Below are 23,999 nucleotides of genomic sequence, written 5' to 3' on the forward strand. Positions count from 1 at the left end.
CGGGTCAGGCTCTTGAGGGTCGGGTCAGGCTCTTGAGGGTCGGGTCAGGCTCTTGAGGGTCGGGTCAGGCTCTTGAGGGTCGGGTCAGGCTCTTGAGGGTCGGGTCAGGCTCTTGAGGGTCGGGTCGGGGTCCTGAGGGTCTGTAAACACAACTTTATTAAAGTATGAAAATAGATGTTTTCAGGGACCAGAGCCTCATCTATTTAAAGACCACTTTGCAACGACTTTCAGAGGATTTTCTTCTTCTCCAAACTGGACACAGCACACTGCAAACTGCACACTGCAAACTGGACACTGGACACAGCACACTGCACACGGCACACTGGACACGCCAAACTGGACACCGCACACTCCAAACTGGACACTGCACACTGGACACAGCACACTGCACACTGCACACTGGACACAGCACACTGCACACTGGACACTCCAAACTGGACACTGCACACAGCACACTGCACACTGGACACTCCAAACTGGACACTGCACACTCCAAACTGGACACTGCACACTACACACTGGACACAGCACACTGGACACGTTTCACTGCACACTGGACACTCCAAACTGGACACTGCACACAGCACACTGCACACTGGACACTCCAAACTGGACACTGCACACTCCAAACTGGACACTGCACCCTGGACACATCACACTGCACACTGGACCCTTTACACTGCACACTGGACACTGCACACTCCAAACTGGACACTGCACCCTGGACACATCACACTGCACACTGGACCCTTTACACTGCACACTGCACACTGCACACTGGACACAGCACACTGCACACTGGACCCTTTACACTGCACACTGCACACTGCTCACTGCACACAGCACACTGCACACTGGACACAGCACACTGCACACTGGACACTCCAAACTGGACACTGGACACAGCACACTGCACACGGCACACTGGACACGCCAAACTGGACACTGCACACTCCAAACTGGACACTGCACACTGGACACTGCACACTGGACACAGCACACTGCACACTGGACACTCCAAACTGGACACTGCACACTGGACACGGCACACTGGACACAGCACACTGCACACTGGACACTCCAAACTGGACACTGCACACTGCTCACTGCACACAGCACACTGCACACTGGACACAGCACACTGCACACTCCAAACTGGACACTGCACACTGGACACGGCACACTGGACACAGCACACTGCACACTGGACACTCCAAACTGGACACTGCACACTGCTCACTGCACACAGCACACTGCACACTGGACACAGCACACTGCACACTCCAAACTGGACACTGCACACTCCAAACTGGACACTGCACACTACACACTGGACACAGCACACTGGACACGTTTCACTGCACACTGGACACTCCAAACTGGACACTGCACACTCCAAACTGGACACTGCACCCTGGACACATCACACTGCACACTGGACCCTTTACACTGCACACTGGACACTGCACACTCCAAACTGGACACTGCACCCTGGACACATCACACTGCACACTGGACCCTTTACACTGCACACTGCACACTGCACACTGGACACTGCACACTGCACACTGGACACTGCACACTGCACAAATCACACTGCACACTGGACCCTTTACACTGCACACTGGACACTACACACTGCACACTGGACACTGCACACTGCACACTGGACCCTTTACACTGCACACTGCACACTGGACACTTTACACTGCACACTGGACACTGCACACTGGACCCTTTACACTGCACACTGGACACTGCACACTGCACACTACACACTGCACACTGCACACTGCACACTGCACACTACACACTGCACACTGCACACTGCACACTGGACACTGCACACTGGACCCTTTACACTGCACACTGGACACTGCACACTGGACCCTTTACACTGCACACTGGACACTGCACACTGCACACTACACACTGCACACTGCACACTGCACACTACACACTGCACACTGCACACTGCACACTGGACACTGCACACTGGACCCTTTACACTGCACACTGGACACTGCACACTGGACCTTTTACATTGCACACTGGACACTGCACACTGGACCTTTTACATTGCACACTGCACACTGCACACTGCACACTGGACACAGGTTGACCAAAGGAGCAGGAGCTGTTCTGGAGTCTCTGTGAGTCCAGTTCACTCGGGCTCTTTTCATGTGGCGTTAACGACGTGCCGCTCGTCACCACGGCAACAGCTTCATTAAGAACAGTTTCTCTGGTTTGTGCCGCTGACCTCGAGTCAGGTCTGGATCTCTGGATCTCTCAGGTCCAGGTCCAGGTCCAGGTCCAGGTCCAGGTCTGGGACACGAGTCACAATCAGGAAGTATAAACATGAACTATGTCTGTGTTTACTCTTCTTATCTTTTGCCTCGGCCTCGGCTGCTCTCTCCTGCTCCTCAGGGTTTACTCCTCCCCCTCCTCCCCCTCCTCCCCCTCCTCCCCCTCCTCCTCCTCCATCTCCCCCTCCTCCTCCCCCTCCTCCCCCTCCTCCCCCTCCTCCCCCTCCTCCCCCTCCTCCTCCTCCATCTCCCCCTCCTCCTCCCCCTCCTCCCCTCCTCTTCCTCCATCTCCCCCTCCTCCTCCCCTTCCCCTCCTCCCCCTCCTCCTCCTCCTCCTCCTCCTCCTCCTCCCCCTCCTCCTCCCCTCCTCCCCCTCCTCCTCCCCCTCCTCCTCCCCCTCCTCCCCCTCCTCCTCCATCTCCCCCTCCTCCTCCCCCTCCCCTCCTCCCCCTCCTCCTCCTCCTCCTCCTCCTCCTCCTCCCCCTCCTCCTCCCCCTCATCCCCCTCCTCCTCCATCTCCCCCTCCTCCTCCCCCTCCTCCCCCTCCTCCTCCTCCATCTCCCCCTCCTCCCCCTCCTCCTCCATCTCCCCCTCCTCCTCCCCCTCCTCCCCCTCCTCCTCCTCCATCTCCCCCTCCTCCCCCTCCTCCTCCATCTCCCCCTCCTCCTCCCCCTCCTCCTCCTCCATCTCCCCCTCCTCCTCCCCCTCCTCCCCTCCTCCCCCTCCTCCTCCTCCATCTCCCCCTCCTCCTCCCCCTCCTCCCCCTCCTCCCCCTCCTCCTCCCCCTCCTCCCCCTCCTCCTCCTCCTCCTCCTCCTCCTCCCCCTCCTCCTCCCCCTCATCCCCCTCCTCCTCCATCTTCCCCTCCTCCTCCCCCTCCTCCTCCTCCTCCTCCTCCTCCCCCTCCTCCTCCCCCTCATCCCCCTCCTCCTCCATCTCCCCCTCCTCCCCTCCTCCTCCATCTCCCCTCCTCCTCCCCCTCCTCCTCCTCCTCCTCCTCCTCCTCCCCCTCCTCCTCCCCCTCATCCCCCTCCTCCTCCATCTCCCCCTCCTCCTCCTCCTCCTCCATCTCCCCCTCCTCCCCCTCCTCCTCCTCCTCCTCCTCCTCCTCCCCCTCCTCCTCCCCCTCATCCCCCTCCTCCTCCATCTCCCCCTCCTCCTCCCCCTCCTCCCCCTCCTCCTCCTCCATCTCCCCCTCCTCCCCCTCCTCCTCCATCTCCCCCTCCTCCTCCCCCTCCCCTCCTCCCCCTCCTCCTCCTCCTCCTCCTCCTCCCCCTCCTCCTCCCCCTCATCCCCCTCCTCCTCCATCTCCCCCTCCTCCTCCCCCTCCTCCCCCTCCTCCTCCTCCATCTCCCCCTCCTCCCCCTCCTCCTCCATCTCCCCCTCCTCCTCCCCCTCCTCCCCCTCCTCCTCCTCCATCTCCCCTCCTCCTCCCCCTCCTCCCCTCCTCCTCCTCCATCTCCCCCTCCTCCCCCTCCTCCTCCATCTCCCCCTCCTCCCCCCTCCTCCCCCTCCTCCTCCTCCTCCATCTCCCCCTCCTCCTCCCCCTCCTCCCCCTCCTCCTCCTCCATCTCCCCCTCCTCCCCCTCCTCCTCCCCCTCCTCCCCCTCCTCCTCCTCCTCCCCCTCCTCCTCCCCCTCCTCCTCCCCCTCCTCCTCCTCCTCCTCCTCCTCCCCCTCCTCCTCCCCCTCATCCCCCTCCTCCTCCATCTCCCCCTCCTCCTCCATCTCCCCTCCTCCCCCTCCTCCTCCATCTCCCCCTCCTCCTCCCCCTCCTCCTCCTCCTCCTCCTCCTCCCCCTCCTCCTCCCCCTCATCCCCCTCCTCCTCCATCTCCCCCTCCTCCTCCTCCTCCTCCATCTCCCCCTCCTCCCCCTCCTCCTCCATCTCCCCCTCCTCCTCCTCCTCCATCTCCCCCTCCTCCCCCTCCTCCTCCATCTCCCCCTCCTCCTCCTCCTCCATCTCCCCCTCCTCCCCCTCCTCCTCCCCCTCCTCCCCCTCCTCCTCCCCCTCCTCCCCCTCCTCCTCCTCCTCCTCCTCCTCCCCCTCCTCCTCCCCCTCATCCCCCTCCTCCTCCATCTCCCCCTCCTCCTCCTCCTCCATCTCCCCCTCCTCCTCCCCTCCTCCCCCTCCTCCTCCTCCATCTCCCCCTCCTCCTCCCCCTCCTCCCCCTCCTCCTCCTCCATCTCCCCCTCCTCCCCCTCCTCCTCCATCTCCCCCTCCTCCTCCCCCTCCTCCCCTCCTCCTCCTCCATCTCCCCCTCCTCCTCCCCCTCCTCCCCCTCCTCCTCCTCCATCTCCCCCTCCTCCCCCTCCTCCTCCCCCTCCTCCCCCTCCTCCTCCTCCTCCCCCTCCTCCTCCCCCTCCTCCTCCCCTCCTCCTCCTCCTCCTCCTCCTCCCCCTCCTCCTCCCCCTCATCCCCCTCCTCCTCCATCTCCCCCTCCTCCTCCATCTCCCCCTCCTCCCCCTCCTCCTCCATCTCCCCCTCCTCCTCCCCCTCCTCCTCCTCCTCCTCCTCCTCCCCCTCCTCCTCCCCCTCATCCCCCTCCTCCTCCATCTCCCCCTCCTCCTCCTCCTCCTCCATCTCCCCCTCCTCCCCCTCCTCCTCCATCTCCCCCTCCTCCTCCTCCTCCATCTCCCCCTCCTCCCCCTCCTCCTCCATCTCCCCCTCCTCCTCCCCCTCCTCCTCCTCCTCCTCCTCCTCCCCCTCCTCCTCCCCCTCATCCCCCTCCTCCTCCATCTCCCCCTCCTCCTCCTCCTCCATCTCCCCCTCCTCCCCCTCCTCCTCCATCTCCCCCTCCTCCTCCTCCTCATCCTCCTCTTCTCTTTCCTTTGTCTTTTGGAGGAGGTGATATAAATCCTTCGGCCCTGAGGCCTCATGACGTCATCCAGACTCTGACTCTGCTTCTGTTTCTGAAGCTCTTTGTTTATCCTTGTTTTACCATAAGATCTGAAGCAAATCAGTAACTTCAGGTTGTTCTTCTCTCTTCAGGTTGTTCTTCTGCACTGCACACTGCACACTGCACACTGCACACTGGACACTGCACACTGCACACTGGACACTGCACACTGCACAAATCACACTGCACACTGGACCCTTTACACTGCACACTGGACACTACACACTGCACACTGGACACTGCACACTGCACACTGGACCCTTTACACTGCACACTGCACACTGGACACTTTACACTGCACACTGGACACTGCACACTGGACCCTTTACACTGCACACTGGACACTGCACACTGCACACTACACACTGCACACTGCACACTGCACACTGCACACTACACACTGCACACTGCACACTGCACACTGGACACTGCACACTGGACCCTTTACACTGCACACTGGACACTGCACACTGGACCCTTTACACTGCACACTGGACACTGCACACTGCACACTACACACTGCACACTGCACACTGCACACTACACACTGCACACTGCACACTGCACACTGGACACTGCACACTGGACCCTTTACACTGCACACTGGACACTGCACACTGGACCTTTTACATTGCACACTGGACACTGCACACTGGACCTTTTACATTGCACACTGCACACTGCACACTGCACACTGGACACAGGTTGACCAAAGGAGCAGGAGCTGTTCTGGAGTCTCTGTGAGTCCAGTTCACTCGGGCTCTTTTCATGTGGCGTTAACGACGTGCCGCTCGTCACCACGGCAACAGCTTCATTAAGAACAGTTTCTCTGGTTTGTGCCGCTGACCTCGAGTCAGGTCTGGATCTCTGGATCTCTCAGGTCCAGGTCCAGGTCCAGGTCCAGGTCCAGGTCTGGGACACGAGTCACAATCAGGAAGTATAAACATGAACTATGTCTGTGTTTACTCTTCTTATCTTTTGCCTCGGCCTCGGCTGCTCTCTCCTGCTCCTCAGGGTTTACTCCTCCCCCTCCTCCCCCTCCTCCCCCTCCTCCCCCTCCTCCTCCTCCATCTCCCCCTCCTCCTCCCCCTCCTCCCCCTCCTCCCCCTCCTCCCCCTCCTCCTCCTCCATCTCCCCCTCCTCCTCCCCCTCCTCCCCCTCCTCTTCCTCCATCTCCCCCTCCTCCTCCCCTTCCCCTCCTCCCCCTCCTCCTCCTCCTCCTCCTCCTCCTCCTCCCCTCCTCCTCCCCCTCCTCCCCCTCCTCCTCCCCCTCCTCCTCCCCCTCCTCCCCCTCCTCCTCCATCTCCCCCTCCTCCTCCCCCTCCCCTCCTCCCCCTCCTCCTCCTCCTCCTCCTCCTCCCCCTCCTCCTCCCCCTCATCCCCCTCCTCCTCCATCTCCCCCTCCTCCTCCCCCTCCTCCTCCATCTCCCCCTCCTCCTCCCCCTCCTCCCCCTCCTCCTCCTCCATCTCCCCCTCCTCCTCCCCCTCCTCCCCCTCCTCCTCCTCCTCCTCCATCTCCCCCTCCTCCTCCCCCTCCTCCCCCTCCTCCTCCTCCATCTCCCCCTCCTCCCCCTCCTCCTCCATCTCCCCCTCCTCCTCCCCCTCCCCTCCTCCCCCTCCTCCTCCTCCTCCTCCTCCTCCCCCTCCTTCTCCCCCTCATCCCCCTCCTCCTCCATCTCCCCTCCTCCTCCCCCTCCTCCCCTCCTCCTCCTCCATCTCCCCCTCCTCCCCCTCCTCCTCCATCTCCCCCTCCTCCTCCCCCTCCTCCCCCTCCTCCTCCTCCATCTCCCCCTCCTCCTCCCCCTCCTCCCCCTCCTCCTCCTCCATCTCCCCCTCCTCCCCCTCCTCCTCCATCTCCCCCTCCTCCCCCCCTCCTCCCCCTCCTCCTCCTCCATCTCCCCCTCCTCCTCCCCCTCCTCCCCCTCCTCCTCCTCCATCTCCCCCTCCTCCCCCTCCTCCTCCCCCTCCTCCCCCTCCTCCTCCTCCTCCCCCTCCTCCTCCCCCTCCTCCTCCCCCTCCTCCTCCTCCTCCTCCTCCTCCCCCTCCCCCTCATCCCCCTCCTCCTCCATCTCCCCCTCCTCCTCCATCTCCCCCTCCTCCCCCTCCTCCTCCATCTCCCCCTCCTCCTCCCCCTCCTCCTCCTCCTCCTCCTCCTCCCCCTCCTCCTCCCCCTCATCCCCCTCCTCCTCCATCTCCCCCTCCTCCTCCTCCTCCTCCATCTCCCCCTCCTCCCCCTCCTCCTCCATCTCCCCCTCCTCCTCCTCCTCCATCTCCCCCTCCTCCCCCTCCTCCTCCATCTCCCCCTCCTCCTCCCCCTCCTCCTCCTCCTCCTCCTCCTCCCCCTCCTCCTCCCCCTCATCCCCCTCCTCCTCCATCTCCCCCTCCTCCTCCTCCTCCATCTCCCCTCCTCCCCCTCCTCCTCCATCTCCCCCTCCTCCTCCTCCTCATCCTCCTCTTCTCTTTCCTTTGTCTTTTGGAGGAGGTGATATAAATCCTTCGGCCCTGAGGCCTCATGACGTCATCCAGACTCTGACTCTGCTTCTGTTTCTGAAGCTCTTTGTTTATCCTTGTTTTACCATAAGATCTGAAGCAAATCAGTAACTTCAGGTTGTTCTTCTCTCTTCAGGTTGTTCTTCTGTCTTCAGGTTGTTCTTCTCTCTTCAGGTTGTTCTTCTCTCTTCAGGTTGTTCTTCTCTCTTCAGGTTGTTCTTCTCTCTTCAGGTTGTTCTTCTCACTTGTGTCTGGGCTTGTGGCTCGTGGGCCACAAAAGGCCCAGGTCGGGTTCATTCTCCTGCTTCATGTTTTTGTTTGGAGAGATCTTTGTCTAAAAGTGATTGTTCTGCTCGTCACAAACAGCTTCATTCACACGTTTCTGTCACGCTCTGAAGTTCTTTCTGCGACGTGTTCGATGTCGATGTAAATGTCGTGTTCACAAAAACAGAAAGAGCAGAAATATCACTTTGTTCTTTTGTTTTCAACTCAATGCTACTTTTCAGGATCCATGCTAATCCATGCTAATCCATGCTAATCCATGCTAATCCATGCTAATCCATGCTAAACCATGCTAATCCATGCTAATCCATGCTAATCCATGCTAAACCATGCTAATCCATACTAATCCATGCTAATCCATGCTAAACCATGCTAATCCATGCTAAAACATGCTAATCCATGCTAAACCATGCTAAACTATGCTAATCCTCAACACCAGTATATTCACATGGACATAAAGTTTGTAATAATGTGATCATGTGATCATGTAATAATGTGATCGTGTAATAATGTGATCATGTGATCGTGTAATAATGTGATCGTGTGATATGTGATCATGTAATAATGTGATTGTGTGATCGTGTGATATGTGATCATGTAATAATGTGATTGTGTGATCGTGTGATATGTGATCATGTAATAATGTGATTGTGTGATCGTGTGATATGTGATCATGTAATAATGTGATCGTGTGATTGTGTGATCATGTGATCGTGTGATCATGTAATAATGTGATCATGTGATTGTGTGATCATGTAATAATGTGATCGTGTGATCATGTAATAATGTGATCGTGTGATCGTGTAATAATGTGATCGTGTGATCATGTGATCACGTAATAATGTGATCGTGAGATTGTGTGATCATGTAATAATGTGATCGTGTGATCGTGTGATCGTGTGACCGTGTGATCATGTGATCGTGTAATAATGTGATCATGTGATCATGTGATCATGTGATCGTGTGATCATGTGATCATGTGATCGTGTGATCATGTAATAATGTGATCGTGTGATCATGTAATAATGTGATCGTGTGATCGTGTGATCGTGTAATCATGTGATCATGTAATAATGTAATCATGTGATCATGTAATAATGTGATCGTGTGATCATGTAATAATGTGATCGTGTAATCAGGTGATCATGTAATAATGTGATCGTGTGATCATGTAATAATGTGATCGTGTGATCATGTAATAATGTGATCGTGTAATCAGGTGATCATGTAATAATGTGATCGTGTGATTGTGTGATCGTGTGATCGTGTGATCAGGTGATCATGTAATAATGTGATCGTGTGATCATGTGATCGTGTGATCATGTAATAATGTGATCGTGTAATCAGGTGATCATGTACTGTTTCCTCAGGAGTCAGACAAGTGTTTTGAGTGTGACGACTCGATCCATAAGAAAAGCCATCCGATCCAGAACGTGATCTACCTGACGGACTCATGGTGGCAGTCTGTGAACGGTACGAGAACTTCCACTGCTCGTTTCAGCTTCGACGTAGCAGAACATCTCATAATGCTGCAGAACATCTCAGAACATCTCATAATGCTGCAGAACATCTCAGAACATCTCATAATGCTGCAGAACATCTCAGAACATCTCATAATGCTGCAGAACATCTCATAATGCTGCAGAACATCTCAGAACATCTCATAATGCTGCAGAACATCTCATAATGCTGCAGAACATCTCAGAACATCTCATAATGCTGCAGAACATCTCATAATGCTGCAGAACATCTCATAATGCTGCAGAACATCTCAGAACATCTCATAATGCTGCAGAACATCTCATAATGCTGCAGAACATCTCAGAACATCTCATAATGCTGCAGAACATCTCAGAACATCTCATAATGCTGCAGAACATCTCATAATGCTGCAGAACATCTCATAATGCTGCAGAACATCTCATAATGCTGCAGAACATCTCAGAACATCTCATAATGCTGCAGAACATCTCATAATGCTGCAGAACATCTCAGAACATCTCATAATGCTGCAGAACATCTCATAATGCTGCAGAACATCTCATAATGCTGCAGAACATCTCAGAACATCTCATAATGCTGCAGAACATCTCATAATGCTGCAGAACATCTCAGAACATCTCATAATGCTGCAGAACATCTCATAATGCTGCAGAACATCTCAGAACATCTCAGAATGCTGCAGAACATCTCAGAAAGCAGAAAAAGAGGAATGGATTGTGGAATTGGTTGATGGTTATTTAATTGATCGATTGGTTTTGATGATCATTTAAATTGTTTCAGCCCAAATTTAGAGCATCTTATCAAAATGTTTATCACTGTAAAATGTTGTATATTGTCTTGTGTTTCTGGTTTGTCATTGGAAAACGTAAACGTTTGTCAAGTAAAATCTCTCAAACTCTTAAACTCTCTAACTCTTAAAATCTTAAACTCTTAAACTCTTGTTTCCAGGAGAAGAAAACGTGAGCATTCGTCTGAACCTCGAGGCCGAGTTCCACTTCACTCACCTCATCATCAAGTTCAAGGTCAGATCTTTCACCACATCTTCACTGACCAGGTCCAAACCAGGTCTAAACCAGGTCCAAACCAGGTCCAAACCAGGTCTAAACCAGGTCCAAACCAGGTCTAAACCAGGACTAAACCAGGTCTAAAGCAGGACTAAACCAGGTCCAAACCAGGTCTAAACCAGGACTAAACCAGGTCTAAACCAGGTCTAAACCAGGACTAAACCAGGACTAAACCAGGACTAAACCAGGACTAAACCAGGTCTAAACCACGACTAAACCAGGTCTAAACCAGGTCTAAACCAGGTCTAAACCACGACTAAACCAGGTCTAAACCAGGTCTAAACCAGGTCTAAACCAGGACTAAACCAGGACTAAACCAGGTCTAAACCAGGTCTAAACCAGGTCTACACCAGGTCCAAACCAGGTCTAAACCAGGTCTAAACCAGGTCTAAACCAGGTCTAAACCAGGTCCAAACCAGGTCTAAACCAGGTCTAAACCAGGTCCAAACCAGATCTAAACCAGGTCCAAACCAGGTCTAAACCAGGTCTAAACAAGGTCTAAACCAGGTCTAAACCAGGTCTAAACCAGGTCTAAACCAGGTCTAAACCACGCCTAAACCAGGTCTAAACCAGGTCTAAACCAGGTCTGCTTGTGGCTGCATTCTTTCGTGCTGTGGTTTGTTGTGAAAATCTCAGAGACATAAATCCATCGTATCACTGACATTATTTTGAGTCTAAAGTTTAGGTCCTTTTTTAGTCCAACTTAAGTCCTGTTCTAGTCCTGTTCTAGTCCAGTTCTAGTCCAGTTCTAGTCTGGTTCTAGTCCTGTTCTAGTCCTGTTCTAGTCCAGTTCTAGTCTGGTTCTAGTCCTGTTCTAGTCCTGTTCTAGTCCTGTTCTAGTCCAGTTCTAGTCCGGTTCTAGTCTGGTTCTAGTCCTGTTCTAGTCCTGTTCTAGACCTGTTCTAGTCCGGTTCTAGTCCTCTTCTAGTCCTGTTCTAGTCCAGTTCTAGTCCTCTTCTAGTCCTGTTCTAGTCATGTTCTAGTCCAATTCTAGTCCAGTTCTAGTCCAGTTCTAGTCCTGTTCAAGTCCTGTTCAAGTCCTGTTCTAGTCCTGTTCTTGACCTGTTCTAGTCCTGTTCTAGTTCAGATCTAGTCCTGTTCTAGTCCTGTTCTAGTCCAGTTCTAGTCCTGTTCTAGTCCTGTTCTAGTCCAGATCTAGTCCTGTTCTAGTCCTGTTCTAGTCCAGTTCTAGTCCTGTTCTAGTCCTGTTCTAGTCCAGTTCTAGTGCTGTGCTAATCCTGTTCTAGTCCTGTTCTAGACCTGTTATAGTCCGGTTCTAGTCCTCTTCTAGTCCTGTTCTAGTCCTGTTCTAGTCCAGTTCTAGTCCTGATCTAGTCCTGTTATAGTTCTGTTCTAGTCCTGTTCTAGTCCTGTTCTAGTCCTGTTCTAGTCCTGTTCAAGTCCAGTTCTAGTCCAGTTCTAGTCCTGTTCTATTCCTGTTCTAGTCCTGTTCTAGTCCAGTTCTAGTCTTGTGCTAATCCTGTTCTAGTCCAGTTCTAGTCCTGTTCTAGTCCGGTTCTAGTCCTGTTCTAGTCCTGTTCTAGTCCTGTTCTAGTCCTGTTCTAGTCCAGTTCTAGTCCTGTTCTATTCCTGTTCTAGTCCTGTTCTAGTCCAGTTCTAGTGCTGTGCTAATCCTGTTCTAGTCCAGTTCTAGTCCTGTTCTAGTCCGGTTCTAGTCCTGTTCTAGTCCTGTTCTAGACCTGTTATAGTCCGGTTCTAGTCCTCTTCTAGTCCTGTTCTAGTCCTGTTCTAGTCCAGTTCTAGTCCTGATCTAGTCCTGTTATAGTTCTGTTCTAGTCCTGTTCTAGTCCTGTTCTAGTCCTGTTCTAGTCCTGTTCAAGTCCAGTTCTAGTCCAGTTCTAGTCCTGTTCTATTCCTGTTCTAGTCCTGTTCTAGTCCAGTTCTAGTCTTGTGCTAATCCTGTTCTAGTCCAGTTCTAGTCCTGTTCTAGTCCGGTTCTAGTCCTGTTCTAGTCCTGTTCTAGTCCTGTTCTAGACCTGTTCTAGTCCTGTTCTAGTCCTGTTCAAGTCCAGTTCTAGTCCTGTTCTAGTCCTGTTCTAGTCCAGTTCTAGTCCTGTTCCAAAACTGTTCTAGTCCTGTTCTAGTCCTGTTCTAGTCCTGTTCTAGTCCTGTTCTAGTCCAGTTCTAGTCCTGTTCTAGTCCTGTTCAAGTCCTGTTCTAGTCCTGTTCTAGTCCGGTTCTAGTCCTGTTCTACACCTGTTCTAGCCCTCTTCTAGTCCTGTTCTAGTCCTGTTCTAGTCCAGTTCTAGTCCGGTTCTAGACCTGTTCTAGCCCTTTTCTTGTCCAGTTCTAGTCCTGTTCTAGACCTGTTCTAATCCTGTTCTAGACCTGATCTAGTCCTGTTCTAGTCCTGTTCTAGTCCAGTTCTAGTCCAGTTCTAGTCCTGTTCTAGTCCTGTTCAAGTCCTGTTCTAGTCCTGTTCTAGTCCTGTTCTAGTCCTGTTCTAGTCCAGTTCTAGTCCAGTTCTAGTCCTGTTCTAGACCTGTTCTAGTCCAGTTCTAGTCCTGTTCTTGACCTGTTGTAGTCCAGTTCTAGTCCTGTTCTAATCCAGTTCTAGTCCTGTTCTAGACCTGTTCTAGACCTGTTCTAGACCTGTTCTAGTCCTGTTCTAGTTCTGTTCTAGACCTGTTCTAGACCTGTTCTAGTCCTGTTCTAGTCCTGTTCTAGTCCTGTTCTAGTCCTGTTCTAGTCCTGTTCTAGTCCTGTTCTAGCCCAGTTCTAGTCCTGTCCTAGTCCTGTTCTAGTCCTGTTCTAGTCCTAGTCTAGTCTTTTTCTAGTCCTTTTCTAGACCTGTTCTAGACATGTTCTAGTCTAGTTCTAGTCCTGTCCTAGACCTGTTCTAGTCCAGTTCTAGTCCAGTTCTAGTCCTGTCCTAATTCTGTTCTAGTCCCCTTCTAGTCCTTTTCTAGACCTGTTCTAGACCTGTTCTAGTCCTGTTCTAGTCTTGTTCTAGTTCAGTTCTAGTCCTGTTCTAGTCCTGTTCTAGTCCAGTTCTAGTCCTGTTCTTGTCCAGTTCTAGTCCTGTTCTAGACCTGTTCTAATCCTGTTCTAGACCTGTTCTAGTCCTTTTCTAGACCTGTTCTAGTCCTTTTCTAGTCTTTTTCTAGACCTGTTCTAGTCCTGTTCTAGTCCTGTTCTAGACCTGTTCTAGTCCTGTTCTAGACCTGTTCTAGTCCTGTTCTAGTCCTGTTCTAGTCCAGTTCTAGTCCTGTTCTAGACCTGTTCTAGTCCTGTTCTAGTCCTGTTCTAGACCTGTTCTAGTCCTGTTCTAGACCTGTTCGAGTCCTGTTCTAGTCCTGTTCTAGACCTGTTCTAGTCCTGTTCTAGTCCAGTTCTAGTCCAGTTCTAGTCCTGTTCTAGTCCTGTTCTTGTCCAGTTCTACTCCTGTTCTAGTCCTGTTCTAGTCCTGTTCTAGTCCAGTTCTAGTCCTGTTCTAGTCCTGTTCTAGTCCTGTCCTAGTCCAGTTCTAGTCCAGTTCTAGTCCTGTTCTAGTCCTGTTCTAGTCCTGTCCTAGTCCAGTTCTAGTCCTGGTCTAGACCTGTTCTAGTCCAGTTCTAGTCCGGTTCTAGACCTGTTCTAGTCCTGTTCTTGTCCAGTTCTAGTCCTGTTCTAGACCTGTTCTAGACCTGTTCTAGTCCTGTTCTAGACCTGTTCTAGTCCTGTTCTAGTCTTGTTCTAGTCCTGTTCTAGTCCAGTTCTAGTCCAGTTCTAGTCCAGTTCTAGACCTGTTCTAGTCCAGTTCTTGTCCAGTTCTAGTCCTGTTCTAGACCTGTTCTTATCATGTTCTAGACCTGTTCTAGACCTGTTCTAGTCCTGTTCTATACCTGTTCTAGTCCTGTTCTAGACCTGTTCGAGTCCTGTTCTAGACCTGTTCTAGTCCTGTTCTAGTCCAGTTCTAGTCCAGTTCTAGTCCTGTTCTAGTCCTGTCCTAGTCCAGTTCTAGTCCGGTTCTAGACCTCTTCTAGTCCTGTTCTTGTCCAGTTCTAGTCCTGTTCTAGACCTGTTCTAATCCTGTTCTAGACCTGTTTTAGTCCTGTTCTAGACCTGTTCTGGTCCAGTTCTAGTCCTTTTCTAGTCCAGTTCTAGTCCGGTTCTAGACCTCTTCTAGTCCTGCTCTTGTCCAGTTCTAGTCCTGTTCTAGACCTGTTGTAATCCTGTTCTAGACCTGTTCTAGTCCTGTTCTAGACCTGTTCTGGTCCAGTTCTAGTCCTGTTCTAGTCCAGTTCTAGACCTATTCTAGTCCTGTTCTAGACCTGTTCTAGTCCTGTTCTAGACCTGTTCGAGTCCTGTTCTAGACCTGTTCTAGTCCAGTTCTAGTCCAGTTCTAGTCCTGTTCTAGTCCTGTCCTAGTCCAGTTCTAGTCCGGTTCTAGACCTCTTCTAGTCCTGTTCTTGTCCAGTTCTAGTCCTGTTCTAGACCTGTTCTAATCCTGTTCTAGACCTGTTTTAGTCCTGTTCTTGACCTGTTCTGGTCCAGTTCTAGTCCTTTTCTAGTACAGTTCTAGTCCGGTTCTAGACCTCTTCTAGTCCTGCTCTTGTCCAGTTCTAGTCCTGTTCTAGACCTGTTGTAATCCTGTTCTAGACCTGTTCTAGTCCTGTTCTAGACCTGTTCTGGTCCAGTTCTAAACCTTTTCTAGTCCAGTTCTAGTCCTGTTCTAGTCCTACTCTAGACCTGTTCTAGTCCCGTTCTGCCTCCCTCAGACCTTCCGTCCGGCTGCCATGGTCATCGAGCGCTCGGCGGACTTCGGTCGCTCTTGGAGGCCGTATCGGTTCTTCGCTCAGAACTGTTCCAGGACGTTTCCTCAGGTCTCGTCCGGCAGTTTGAGACACAACAACGACGTGATTTGTGAAGAGCGATACTCGGACATCGAACCCTCCACAGACGGCGAGGTGAGCGCCCCCCTCAGGAACACGGAGGACGTGCATCAGGTTCAATAAATGACACATGTGGAGTTTGTTGTTTTCAGGTCATTTACAAAGTCCTGGACCCGGCGATCCACGTGAAGGATCCGTACGGACTCGATATCCAAGGTACGCGAGGTGGAACCCTTCGTCACGCGTGTTCTGTCTGTTTTTAAACCCTTCATCACGCCTGTTCCGTCAATGTTCAAACCCTTCATCACGCCTGTTCCGTCCATGTTCAAACCCTTCATCACGCCTGTTCCGTCCATGTTCAAACCCTTCATCACGCCTGTTCCGTCCATGTTCAAACCCTTCATCACGCCTGTTCCGTCCATGTTCAAACCCTTCATCACGCCTGTTCCGTCCATGTTCAAACCCTTCATCACGCCTGTTCCGTCCATGTTCAAACCCTTCATCACGCCTGTTCCGTCCATGTTCAAACCCTTCATCACGCCTGTTCCGTCCATGTTCAAACCCTTCATCACGGCTGTTCACTCCATGTTCAAACCTTTCATCACGCCTGTTCCTTCCATGTTTAAACCCTTCATCACGCCTGTTCCGTCCATGTTTAAACCCTTCATCACGCGTGTTCCGTCCATGTTTAAACCCTTCATCACGTGTGTTCCGTCCATGTTCAAACCCTTCATCACGTGTGTTCCGTCCATGTTTAAAGCCTTCATCACGTGTGTTCCGTCCATGTTCAAACCCTTCATCACGTGTGTTCCGTCCATGTTCAAACCCTTCATCACGCGTGTTCCGTCCATGTTCAAACCCTTCATCACGCGTGTTCCGTCTATGTTTAAACCCTTCATCACGCGTGTTCCGTCCATGTTCAAACCCTTCATCACGCGTGTTCCGTCCATGTTTAAACCCTTCATCACGCGTGTTCCGTCCATGTTCAAACCCTTCATCACGCGTGTTCCGTCCATGTTCAAACCCTTCATCACGCCTGTTCCGTCCATGTTCAAACCCTTCATCACGCGTGTTCCGTCCATGTTTAAACCCTTCATCACGCCTGTTCCGTCCATGTTCAAACCCTTCATCACGTGTGTTCCGTCCATGTTCAAACCCTTCATCACGTGTGTTCCGTCCATGTTCAAACCCTTCATCACGTGTGTTCCGTCCATGTTCAAACCCTTCCTCACGCGTGTTCCATCCATGTTCAAACCCTTCATCACGCGTGTTCCGTCCATGTTCAAACCCTTCATCACGTGTGTTCCGTCCATGTTTAAACCCTTCATCACGCGTGTTCTGTCCATGTTCAAACCCTTCATCACGTGTGTTCCGTCCATGTTCAAACCCTTCATCACGTGTGTTCCGTCCATGTTTAAACCCTTCATCACGCGTGTTCCGTCCATGTTCAAACCCTTCATCACGTGTGTTCCGTCCATGTTCAAACCCTTCATCACGTGTGTTCCGTCCATGTTTAAACCCTTCATCACGCGTGTTCCGTCCATGTTCAAACCCTTCATCACGTGTGTTCCGTCCATGTTCAAACCCTTCATCACGTGTGTTCCGTCCATGTTCAAACCCTTCATCATGCCTGTTCCGTCCATGTTTAAACCCTTCATCACGCGTGTTCCGTCCATGTTCAAACCCTTCATCACGCGTGTTCCGTCCATGTTCAAACCCTTCGTCACGTGTGTTCCATCCATGTTCAAACCCTTCATCATGCGTGTTCCGTCCATGTTCAAACCCTTCATCACGTGTGTTCCGTCCATGTTCAAACCCTTCATCACGCGTGTTCCGTCCATGTTCAAACCCTTCCTCACGCGTTTTCCGTCCATGTTCAAACCCTTCATCACGCGTGTTCCGTCCATGTTCAAACCCTTCATCATGCGTGTTCCGTCCATGTTCAAACCCTTCATCACGTGTGTTCCGTCCATGTTCAAACCCTTCATCACGCGTGTTCCGTCCATGTTCAAACCCTTCATCATGCCTGTTCCGTCCATGTTCAAACCCTTCATCACGTGTGTTCACTCCATGTTCAAACCCTTCATCACACGTGTTCCGTCCATGTTCAAACCCTTCGTCACGTGTGTTCCATCCATGTTCAAACCCTTCATCATGCGTGTTCCGTCCATGTTCAAACCCTTCATCACGTGTGTTCCGTCCATGTTTAAACCCTTCATCACGCGTGTTCCGTCCATGTTCAAACCCTTCATCACGTGTGTTCCGTCCATGTTCAAACCCTTCATCACGTGTGTTCCGTCCATGTTTAAACCCTTCATCACGCGTGTTCCGTCCATGTTCAAACCCTTCATCACGCGTGTTCCGTCCATGTTCAAACCCTTCATCACGCGTGTTCCGTCCATGTTTAAACCCTTCATCACGTGTGTTCCGTCCATGTTCAAACCCTTCATCACGCGTGTTCCGTACATGTTCAAACCCTTCCTCACGCGTGTTCCGTCCATGTTCAAACCCTTCATCACGCGTGTTCACTCCATGTTCAAACCCTTCATCACGTGTGTTCCGTCCATGTTCAAACCCTTCATCACGCGTGTTCCGTCCATGTTTAAACCCTTCATCACGTGTGTTCCGTCCATGTTTAAACCCTTCATCACGCGTGTTCCGTCCATGTTCAAACCCTTCATCACGTGTGTTCCGTCCATGTTTAAACCCTTCATCACGCGTGTTCCGTCCATGTTCAAACCCTTCATCACGTGTGTTCCGTCCATGTTCAAACCCTTCATCACGCGTGTTCCGTCCATGTTCAAACCCTTCATCACGCGTGTTCCGTCCATGTTCAAACCCTTCCTCACGCGTGTTCCGTCCATGTTCAAACCCTTCATCACGCGTGTTCCGTCCATGTTTAAACCCTTCATCACGCGTGTTCCGTCCATGTTTAAACCCTTCATCACGCGTGTTCCGTCCATGTTTAAACCCTTCATCACGCGTGTTCACTCCATGTTCAAACCCTTCGTCACGTGTGTTCCATCCATGTTTAAACCCTTCGTCACGTGTGTTCCATGTTCCGTGTTCTAGAGCTGCTGCGCATCACAAACCTGCGCATAAACCTGACAAAGCTGAACACTCTGGGAGACGATCTTCTGGATCGACGTTCGGACGTTTTACAGAAATATTACTTTGCCATAAAAGAGCTGGTGGTGCGAGGAAGCTGCTTCTGCTACGGCCACGCCTCCGAGTGTGCGCCGGTGCCCGGAGTGAGCGCCAGGGGCCCGGGCATGGTGAGGGCATCTGACACACGCAGGGGCCCGGGCATGGTGAGGGCATCTGACACACACAGGGGCCCAGGCGTGGTGAGGGAGGGCATCTGACACACACAGGGGCCCGGGCATGGTGAGGGCATCTGACACACACAGGGGCCCTGGGCTAACCCTAACCCTAACCCTGGGCGTGGTGAGGGAGGGCATCTGACACACACAGGGGCCCCGGGCGTGGTGAGGGAGGGCATCTGACACACACAGGGGCCCCGGGCTAACCCTAACCCTAACCCTGGGCGTGGTGAGGGAGGGCATCTGACACACACAGGGGCCCGAGCATGGTGAGGGCATCTGACACACACAGGGGCCCCGGGCGTGGTGAAGGAGGGCATCTGACACACACAGGGGCCTGGGCGTGGTGAGGGAGGGCATCTGTCTTTCTTATGGTGTTTTCTCTGGTTGATGTCGTCCCAAACTCGTGGTTCCAGATTCACGGTCGCTGCGTTTGCAAACACAAAACTGAAGGACTGAACTGTGAACGCTGCAGAGACTTTCACCACGACCTGCCCTGGAGCCCGGCCGAGGCCCTGGAGCCCCACACCTGCAGAGGTAAGCCACGCCCACACCTGCAGAGGTAAGCCCCGCCCAGGCCCCGCCCACACCTGCAGAGGTAAGCCACACCCAGGCCCCGCCCACACCTGCAGAAGTAAGCCCCGCCCAGGCCCCGCCCACACCTGCAGAGGTAAGCCCCGCCCCACACCTGTTAGACACGCCCCCTCACACTTGCAGAGGTAAGCCCCGCCCCACACCTGTTAGACACGCCCCCTTTCACTTTACTGATGTTTGTCTTGTGAATTAAGAATGAAATATGTCTTTTGTCCTTTTCGTCCCTGTGGTGTTCCAGAGTGCGAGTGCCATGGCCACGCCTCCAGCTGTCACTTCGACATGGCGGTGTATTTGGCCACAGGAAACAGCAGCGGCGGCGTGTGTGACCTGTGTCTGCACAACACTATGGGCCGTAACTGTGAGAGCTGCAGACCCTTCTACTATAAAGACCCCCAAAGAGACCCCAGGGACCCCCAAGTCTGCAGACGTAAGACTGTCATTAGATATACTTCATGATACTAATTATAATATTATAATTAAACACAATGTAGTTATTATTGTCATTAAAGGAATAATAGGGGATTTGAGAACTCAAGCGACTGTTGGTCCCATTTATAACGTGAACACTCGGTTTCTGTTGATAGATACAAATAAATAAAATAAAATATCTACGTTCAGCAGCCTGTGTACATATATATGTGTACATATATATGTACACATATATATGTGTACACATATATATATGTGTACATATATATATGTGTACATATATATATGTGTACACATATATATATGTGAACATATATGTACACATATATATGTGTACACATATATATATATGTACACATATATATATGTGTACATATATATATGTGTACATATATATGTGTACATATATATATGTGTACATATATGTTCACATATATATATGTGTACACATATATATGTGTACATATATATGTGTACATATATGTTCACATATATATATGTGTACACATATATATATGTACACATATATATATGTACACATATATATATGTGTACATATATATATATGTGTACACATATATATGTGTACATATATGTTCACATATATATATGTGTACATATATATATGTACACATATATATGTGTACATATATATGTGTACATATATATATGTGTACATATATATGTGTACATATATATATATGTCCGTGGGGCGTCGCCGGTGTAAGATTATTATCGTGAAATATTTAGTTCAGTTTGAAGGTTAAAAAGAATCAAGGACAAAACACGTCCCTGAGGAACTCCTGTTTTCTCTGTTTAGTCTGAGCTCATGAAAAACTCTTTCTCCTGCAGAACTTCAGACTTTAGAGCTTTACAAACGGACATTTAGAGATATAAAAGACACTTTTCTGTAGTTTACTTTAGTCTAATGTTTTCATATAAATATAAGTCATTTTGTTGCTACTTTAAGGTCTGATCTTTGTGTCTCTGTGGGACAAACCAGAACTCAAGTCATTCAATCAAATAATAAAAGAAACATAGAGTTTTCCCTGTGGCCTCGTGAATGTAATGTGAATGTGGCCCCTCCCCTCAGCCTGTGACTGTGACCCAGTCGGCTCTCTGGAGGGCGGCGTCTGTGACGGTCACACAGATCTGGATCTGGGGCAGATCTCGGGTCAGTGTCGCTGCAAAGACAATGTCCGAGGCCTGAGATGCGACGACTGTAAAGACGGATTCTACGGCCTGAGCCTGAGCGACCCCCAGGGCTGCCAGCGTGAGTATGGGAGGGCATCTGAGGCACCTGAGCGACCCCCAGGGCTGCCAGCGTGAGTATGGGAGGGCATCTGAGGCACCTGAGCGACCCCCAGGGCTGCCAGCGTGAGTATGGGAGGGCATCTGAGGCACCTGAGCGACCCCCAGGGCTGCCAGCGTGAGTATGGGAGGGCATCTGAGGCACCTGAGCGACCCCCAGGGCTGCCAGCGTGAGTATGGGAGGGCATCTGAGGCACCTGAGCGACCCCCAGGGCTGCCAGCGTGAGTATGGGAGGGCATCTGAGGCACCTGAGCGACCCCCAGGGCTGCCAGCGTGAGTATGGGAGGGCATCTGAGGCACCTGAGCGACCCCCAGGGCTGCCAGCGTGAGTATGGGAGGGCATCTGAGGCACCTGAGCGACCCCCAGGGCTGCCAGCGTGAGTATGGGAGGGCATCTGAGGCACCTGAGCGACCCCCAGGGCTGCCAGCGTGAGTATGGGAGGGCATCTGAGGCACCTGAGCGACCCCCAGGGCTGCCAGCGTGAGTATGGGAGGGCATCTGAGGCACCTGAGCGACCCCCAGGGCTGCCAGCGTGAGTATGGGAGGGCATCTGAGGCACCTGAGCGACCCCCAGGGCTGCCAGCGTGAGTATGGGAGGGCATCTGAGGCACCTGAGCGACCCCCAGGGCTGCCAGCGTGAGTATGGGAGGGCATCTGAGGCACCTGAGCGACCCCCAGGGCTGCCAGCGTGAGTATGGGAGGGCATCTGAGGCACCTGAGCGACCCCCAGGGCTGCCAGCGTGAGTATGGGAGGGCATCTGAGGCACCTGAGCGACCCCCAGGGCTGCCAGCGTGAGTATGGGAGGGCATCTGAGGCACCTGAGCGACCCCCAGGGCTGCCAGCGTGAGTATGGGAGGGCATCTGAGGCACCTGAGCGACCCCCAGGGCTGCCAGCGTGAGTATGGGAGGGCATCTGAGGCACCTGAGCGACCCCCAGGGCTGCCAGCGTGAGTATGGGAGGGCATCTGAGGCACCTGAGCGACCCCCAGGGCTGCCAGCGTGAGTATGGGAGGGCATCTGAGGCACCTGAGCGACCCCCAGGGCTGCCAGCGTGAGTATGGGAGGGCATCTGAGGCACCTGAGCGACCCCCAGGGCTGCCAGCGTGAGTATGGGAGGGCATCTGAGGCACCTGAGCGACCCCCAGGGCTGCCAGCGTGAGTATGGGAGGGCATCTGAGGCACCTGAGCGACCCCCAGGGCTGCCAGCGTGAGTATGGGAGGGCATCTGAGGCACCTGAGCGACCCCCAGGGCTGCCAGCGTGAGTATGGGAGGGCATCTGAGGCACCTGAGCGACCCCCAGGGCTGCCAGCGTGAGTATGGGAGGGCATCTGAGGCACCTGAGCGACCCCCAGGGCTGCCAGCGTGAGTATGGGAGGGCATCTGAGGCACCTGAGCGACCCCCAGGGCTGCCAGCGTGAGTATGGGAGGGCATCTGAGGCACCTGAGCGACCCCCAGGGCTGCCAGCGTGAGTATGGGAGGGCATCTGAGGCACCTGAGCGACCCCCAGGGCTGCCAGCGTGAGTATGGGAGGGCATCTGAGGCACCTGAGCGACCCCCAGGGCTGCCAGCGTGAGTATGGGAGGGCATCTGAGGCACCTGAGCGACCCCCAGGGCTGCCAGCGTGAGTATGGGAGGGCATCTGAGGCACCTGAGCGACCCCCAGGGCTGCCAGCGTGAGTATGGGAGGGCATCTGAGGCATTCTGAGGCAGCTCCTCACCACGCGTCTTTGTGTCCCTGTCCTGTCCCTGTCCTGTCCCTGTCCTGTCCTCAGCGTGCAGCTGTGACCCGCGGGGCATCGTCCTGATGGCGGCGCCGTGTGACCAGATCAGTGGAGACTGTTCCTGTAAACGATACGTGACGGGACGATACTGCGACCAGTGTCTGGTAACTCTAACTTTAACTCTAACTTTAGCTCTAACTCTAACTTTAACTCTAACTTTAACTCTAACTCTAACTTTAACTCTAACTCTAACTTTAACTCTAACTTTAACTCTAACTTTAACTTTAACTTTAGCTCTAACTCTAACTTTAGCTCTAACTTTAACTTTAACTTTAGCTCTAACTCTAACTTTAACTCTAACTTTAACTTTAACTCTAACTTTAGCTCTAACTTTAGCTCTAACTCTAACTTTAACTCTAACTTTAACTCTAACTCTAACTTTAACTCTAACTCTAACTTTAACTCTAACTTTAACTCTAACTTTAACTTTAACTTTAGCTCTAACTCTAACTTTAACTCTAACTTTAACTTTAACTCTAACTTTAGCTCTAACTTTAGCTCTAACTCTAACTTTAACTCTAACTTTAACTCTAACTCTAACTTTAACTTTAACTCTAACTTTAACTTTAACTTTAGCTCTAACTCTAACTTTAGCTCTAACTTTAACTTTAACTTTAGCTCTAACTCTAACTTTAACTCTAACTTTAACTCTATCTTTAACTCTAACTCTAACTTTAGCTCTAACTTTAGCTCTAACTTTAGCTCTAACTTTAGCTCTAAGTCTAACTCTAAGTTGTCCCTCTGCAGCCGGGGTTCTGGGGCCTCAGTGACCATGTGTCCGGTTGTCGCTCGTGTGACTGTGATGTGGGCGGAGCTCTGCACAACCGGTGACACTAGATCTGGAAAATCATTTACACTTTTTTCTGACATGGAAAATAAACAAGCTAAATATTGTCTCGCCTGTCCTCTCCTGTCCTCTCCTGTCCTCCCCTTTCCTCCTCTGTCCTCCCCTGTCTCCCCTGCCTCCCTGTCCTCCTCTGTCCTCCCCTGTCTCCCCTGCCTCCCTGTCCTCCTCTGTCCTCCCCTGTCCTCCCCTGCCTCCCTGTCCTCCCCTCACAGGTGTGTGATGGACAGTGGACAGTGTCCCTGCAGACAGAACCTGATTGGTCGTCAGTGTTCAGATGTCCAGCCTGGATTCTTCTGCGCCGCTTTAGATCATTACAAATATGAAGCTGAAGAA

At 52.3% G+C, this 23,999-nt stretch overlaps 1 protein-coding gene across 1 annotated transcript; it reads left to right on the forward strand.

The window, feature by feature from the left end:
* Positions 1 to 9,344: 9,344 nt before the first annotated feature.
* LOC140348222 (laminin subunit beta-1-like) lies at positions 9,345 to 23,650 on the forward strand (the record flags this gene model as incomplete). Its single annotated transcript, XM_072434286.1, has 10 exons — positions 9,345 to 9,447; positions 10,426 to 10,499; positions 15,263 to 15,451; positions 15,529 to 15,592; positions 18,449 to 18,651; positions 19,116 to 19,236; positions 19,532 to 19,720; positions 20,816 to 20,995; positions 22,811 to 22,923; positions 23,567 to 23,650. Coding segments are annotated over 10 exons (1,320 nt in total), but the record flags the coding sequence as incomplete, so codon positions are not given.
* Between the last annotated feature and the right edge of the window lie 349 nt (positions 23,651 to 23,999).

This window comes from Eucyclogobius newberryi, unplaced genomic scaffold (assembly GCF_026437365.1).
Source record: "Eucyclogobius newberryi isolate DKJ021-1_F unplaced genomic scaffold, fEucNew1.0.hap1 SCAF_629, whole genome shotgun sequence".
NCBI lineage: Eukaryota > Metazoa > Chordata > Actinopteri > Gobiiformes > Gobiidae > Eucyclogobius > Eucyclogobius newberryi.